The sequence below is a fragment of the Impatiens glandulifera genome, chromosome 6 (assembly GCF_907164915.1).
Source record: "Impatiens glandulifera chromosome 6, dImpGla2.1, whole genome shotgun sequence".
Taxonomy (NCBI): domain Eukaryota; kingdom Viridiplantae; phylum Streptophyta; class Magnoliopsida; order Ericales; family Balsaminaceae; genus Impatiens; species Impatiens glandulifera.
The window spans coordinates 24,389,439-24,395,550 of NC_061867.1; the positions used below are offsets into that span (position 1 = coordinate 24,389,439).

General features: G+C 26.1%; 1 protein-coding gene across 1 annotated transcript; it reads left to right on the top strand.

The window, feature by feature from the left end:
* The first annotated feature begins 3,502 nt into the window (after window positions 1-3,502).
* On the top strand, window positions 3,503-5,000 carry LOC124943396 (polygalacturonase-like). The gene is made up of 4 exons (XM_047483906.1): window positions 3,503-3,934; window positions 4,078-4,367; window positions 4,457-4,685; window positions 4,776-5,000. Exons 1-4 carry the CDS (start codon window positions 3,503-3,505, stop codon window positions 4,998-5,000), a joined length of 1,176 nt encoding a protein of 391 aa, XP_047339862.1.
* Window positions 5,001-6,112: the final 1,112 nt, after the last annotated feature.

A 6,112-nucleotide genomic window follows, 5' to 3' on the forward strand; every position in this document is an offset into this window, starting at 1 on the left:
GGTTCTAATAACTCCCCACTTTTCAAGCAGAATTTATTATAAATAGATTTAGAAGAACATGAATAATTAATAAGAGTATGAACATTCTTCAATGATATTTAGAATAAGAATAAGAACATTATTCCCACTTATCAATATTGAGCCCCTCACATGGTTCCAATTTGACCTTTTTTTGTACATGTTGTCCTTGTGTAAAGATCGGCATGATTCAAAGTTTTGTAATTAATTTAAACTTAGACTTTATTTTATATCAAATCTATATTGGGAAAATTTGATGAGTCATATATATGGTTAGTTTAACTAGTACATATTAAATATAAAACAGCAAAAAGACTAATAATTTTAAACAAGCAAAATTTTCAATTAAACAAATGAGTAACCATATAATCATTTATAATTAATAATATCATAATCATAAAAGATAAATATCATGAGTTTGATTATTACTTAAAACAATTTAAGTTGAAAGGAAAGTAATGAATAGGGGGTTAAACATGTTTCCTATATAAAATAAAAATAAATTTAATAATAATAACACTATATAATAATATATAAATGATAACCAAATTAAACAAAAAGTCATCCTAATCATTTATAAGTAAGATAAAAAGAATGATCCTCCATATAAAAAACAAATGAACTCATGAGGTCAATTATAGAACCCATGTGTACCTAGACTTTTTTATTTTATTTTATTTTATCATCTCTTAATATTAACAAAATAATGCAAAGGAGCAAAATTTAACACATAAAATGAATTTATATACCTTACACTATTTTTGTTCTATATACTTTAAATTATAGGATTTACTTTCAACTTAAGAATCCATATAAAGAACAACTTTAGTATTATAGTTGATACAAGAAAAATATAATGAAAAAAATTGGAGTTTATGATACGCCAAGTGACTAGAATCAATAATGGTGAGAACACTAAATTGCGATGTAGGACTACCCCTCCCATTTCTAAAGTTTTATTTTACTTTTATATTAAAATTTACTTCTAAAAATAAATATGAGGTATAAGATTCATAATTTAACATTTAACCAATTAATTTCAAATAATTTTCTTATAACTTTTAATACTACAATAACATATATTTTAAAAAATTATTTATTTTACCCTCATTCTCGAGATTGTCCTTTAAGCTAGTGCAAAATGTACTTTTAGCCAAACATATAATGACATACCAATATAATAACAAGTTTGAGGTTCAAATAACTCCCCACTTTTCAAGCAGAATTTATTATAATTTATAGATTTAGAAGAACATGTATAATTAATAAGAGAATGAACATTCTTCAATGATATTCAGAGTAAGAGCATTATCCCCACTTATCAATGAGCCCTCACATGGTTCCAATTTGACCTCTTTTGTACATGTTGTCCTTGTGTAAAGATCGAATTGATTCATAGTTTTGTTAAATTAATTTAAACTTAGACTTTATTTTATATCAACACTATATTGGGAAAATTTGACGTATTATATATTTGGTTAGTTTAACCTAGTATATATTAAATATAAAACAACAAAAGACTAACAATTTTAAACAAGAAAAATTTCCAATTAAACAAATTATAATCATATAATCGTTTATAATTAATAATATCATATAATTATAAAAGATAAATGTCATAAGTTCGATATTGACCTAAATCATTTTAAGTTGACAAGAAAGAAATGAACATAGGAATATGCAAGTTTTCACCATTAAATAAAATAAATTTAATAATCATAACACCATATAATAATAAATAATAGATGATAACCAAATTATACAAAAGGTCATCATTATCATTTATACTTGAATCAAAGTGTGTACTTAGACTTTTTTTATTTTATTTTATTTTCTTTTCTTTTATATCTCTGAATCTTAACAAAATAATGTAAAGGAGCAAAATTTAACTCATTAAAATGAATTTATATACCCTACACTATTTTACTAAATAAGTCTTTGCTCCATATACTTTAAATTATAGGATTTACTTTCAATCTAAAAATTCATAAAAAAAACAACTTTATTATTATAGTTGATGCAAAAAAAAAAACAAATTAATAAAAAAAAAACATCCGAGTTACTTTAACAATAGGTGTGGATAAACCTATCGATTTGTTCGGATCGGATTTCCGCATCTTTTTAAAAAAAATTGCGATCCATATCTGACCCGGTTGACAGATCCAATTTTTTTTCATATTTCTAATTATTTTTGTAAGCTAAAAAATATAAACTGTTTTAGTAAGTATCTCAGTTATGAATTCAACTTATAATCACCTAAGAGATTAGATAATTAATTATTTAATTATTTTGTTGGTTGAAAATTATCAAAATATTATTTCAGACAAATAATAAAAATTAACTAATTACTGTTTAGTACCGGTTTAGTACCTTAGTGTTTGTAATTTTTATAAATATGTTATTTTATTTTTAAATTTTAAAACACACCGAATCAAGTTTGGGTATCCAATTTTTTTTGTCAATCCGTATCCGATCTAGAAATCCGGTAAAAATAATAGATTGGATTCGGATTTTTTTTGGATCGGATCGGCCAAATCAACTTATCATGTATTTCGGATCAGATTTTTTTGGCGACCCCTAGTTAACAACAAAGTAACTAGGATCAATAATAGCGAGGCCAATAAATTACGTACAGGACTACCCTCCCCTTTCTCAAGTTTATTTTCTTAGTTTTACATTAAAATTAACTTATATGAATTCCATATGAGGGGGTAAGATTCATAATTTAACATTTAACCAATTAATTTCAAAATATATATTTTTTTTAACTTTTAATACTACAATAACATATATTTTTAAAAAAAAATTGTTTATTTTACACTATTCTCAGGATTGTCCTTTAAGCTAAAGGGCAAAATGTACTTTTATCCAAACATATAATGAAATACCAATATAATAACAAGTTTGAGGGTAAAATAATTTCCCACTTTTCATGCAAAATTTATTATAAGTGAATTTAAAAGAACATGTATAATTAATAAGAGTATGAACATTCTTCAGTGATATTCAGAATAAGAGCATTATCCCCACTTATCAATGAGCCCTCACATGGTTCCAATTTGACCTAATTGTTTAATATTATCAGAAATTCACATACCCACCAACCACAATCATATATACATTGCTATTAAGCTATTTGACCTTAACCACATTTCTAATATAATTGTCAAGTTGACTCAAACAAAACTTATTTTTTTATTTTTTGATCACATGCAAAACCAAATGATTACAGTAAGACTTCATGACATTTGTTCACAATTTTAATGAAATACCGAGAAATCATCGAGAGTCTAAAGAGTAACAAAAAGAACACAAAATGAGTACGTTTGTTAACACCTCATTATGCACTTTAATTCATAAACAAACACCCAAAAATTAGTTGACAATTCTCATAATGCATTTTTACTTATAAATACCCACCAAATCTTAAACATCTCCATATCCTTATCTCTTTCTTTAACATACACACACAAAAACAATGGTGATGTCTTCTTGTCTTGTTTTCACACTTATCTTAAACTCTCTAATTGCAGCAGCAACAGCAGCAACATACAATGTGGTTACCTTCGGAGCCAAGGCTAACGGTAAGACCGATTCGACCAAAGCCTTTCTAAGTACATGGGCTTCGGCTTGTGCTTCATCTGGAAAAGCTACAATCTATGTGCCATCTGGAAGATACTTGATCGGATCAACCGCCGTATTTAGTGGCTTAAACTGCAAATTCAGTGCGATCACAATTCGCATAGATGGAACCCTCGTGGCCCCATCAGATTATCGGATTCTGGGAAGTTCGGTAAATTGGATCATGTTTCAAAGGGTCAATGGAATCTCTATCATTGGTGGCATACTTGATGGCCAAGGCACCAGCTTATGGGCTTGCAAAGCTTCCAAGAAGGGCTGCCCTAAGGGATTTACGGTGTGTATTCATGTTCTTAAAATTGCATTTTATTAATATATGTCTTATTAAATTATCTTACAAAATATTATCTCATATAAATCAAAATTGGGTTAGAATTCAAATTTTAATATATAATTTTTGTGGCGGGTAATAAAATGCAGTCTTTAAAGATCAGCAATTCGAAAAATGTCATTGTAAGTGGATTAAGATCGTTAAACAGCCAAATGTTTCACATCGCGATAAATGGATGCAACAATGTCAAATTGCAAAATTTGAAGATATCGGCTCCTAGTGCAAGTCCAAATACCGATGGCATCCACATATCGCAATCCTCTGTTGTCACAATCACCAATTCTGTTATTGGAACCGGTGATGACTGCATCTCTATTGGCCCCGGCTCCACCAATTTATGGTTCCAAAACATTGTTTGCGGGCCTGGACATGGTATCAGGTAAAAACATTGTAATTATCTTCAATTCATTCTCAAAACAATTTTTTCCTCTTTTTTCTTTAAATGAAATCCACTATTGTGTGATGCAGTATTGGAAGCCTAGGGCAAACCTTACAAGAGGCTGGAGTACAAAATGTGACGGTAACAAGTACGACATTTAAAGGAACAGAAAATGGGGTGCGAATAAAGACTTTCGGCAAGCCAAGTAATGGATTTGTTAAGAATGTTCTCTTCCAACATATTACTATGGTCAATGTCAAAAACCCTATAATCATTGATCAACATTATTGCCCTAGCGGAAACCGCTGTTCAAATCAGGTATAATGCTACATCATTTGTTTTTCTTGATTAATTAAATAATAAGCACCCGAATGTTCACTAAGGAACGTCGATAAATCCATCTTATAGGAGTCAGGAGTGAAAATCAACGGAATAACTTACCTAGACATTCATGGAACATCAACCAAACAAGTGGGAGTGAAATTCGACTGCAGTAAGACAAATCCATGTAGTGGATTAAGGTTCAATAACATCAATTTATTGGTCGGAAATAGTAAGGTGGTGCCACAAGTATCATGCTCCAATGCTAAAATCACTACTTCCGGTGTAACAGTGCCTGTCAGCTGCTCGTAATTTTATGATCATAACATTAAAATCATAGTTTTATTAGCCATTTAAGTTATTTGAATTAGTGGCTATATAAAGCATTAGTAAATGTTACCATGTAAATATTTATGGATATATCTTATCAAATACATATTTTATATTTGGGAGATATTGTGATTTGGTAAGATTATGACTTATATAAATGAGGATGAATTAAGCCATTAATGTATTAGTGTTCAATATATAGTGGCTAACTAATTTGGTTTAAACTGTTGACAAAGATTTACAAGCTCAAAACAATACTAAAAAAATGTAGATGATATAATCAATATTAAAAATAAATTATATCTTTTAAGTACACCCTGATATATAGCTTCATAACAATTAGTGGATGACTCCAAATAAAGTACCATGTCTATATCATATTGACCTTATATATCAATAATTTGAAACATTTATTAAGAAACTGAAACAATATATATATATATATATATATATATATATATATATATATTAAAATATTTATTTCTTTATTATATTTTAAAATATAATAATAATTAATTATATAAATAGTGATATTATTATTATTATAAACTAATGCAACTTTATATATATATATATATATATATATATATATATATAATTTATTTATATTTTATTAAAATAATAATTATTTATATTTTATTTTATACAAACAATATTTTTTAATAATACATAAATTTTAATTAATATATAAATAAGATTTATTTATATAAGTTAAAGTATAAAAAATTATATATAAAATAATGTAAATTATATTATAGTATTATTTTTTTTAAAACTATATTTATATATTTATATGATAATTATATATGATTTTTTATTAATTTTAATATAATTAATAATACAAATTAATTATAAGATAAAGATTAAAATAATAATTTATATAAATATAAGAGTAAAATGATTTTATATTTATTTATTTTAAATTAATATTAAACCATTTAAAGAATTTAAAAAATAAATATAAATTAATATTCCAAACCAGTTAAAACAGTTATATATTTGGTTTAGTTATTTAAATAAATAAATTTAAATATAATTTATTTTTTCAAAACGGCTTATAAGTATTAATATTTTATAATCGTCCTCTCGAGTGT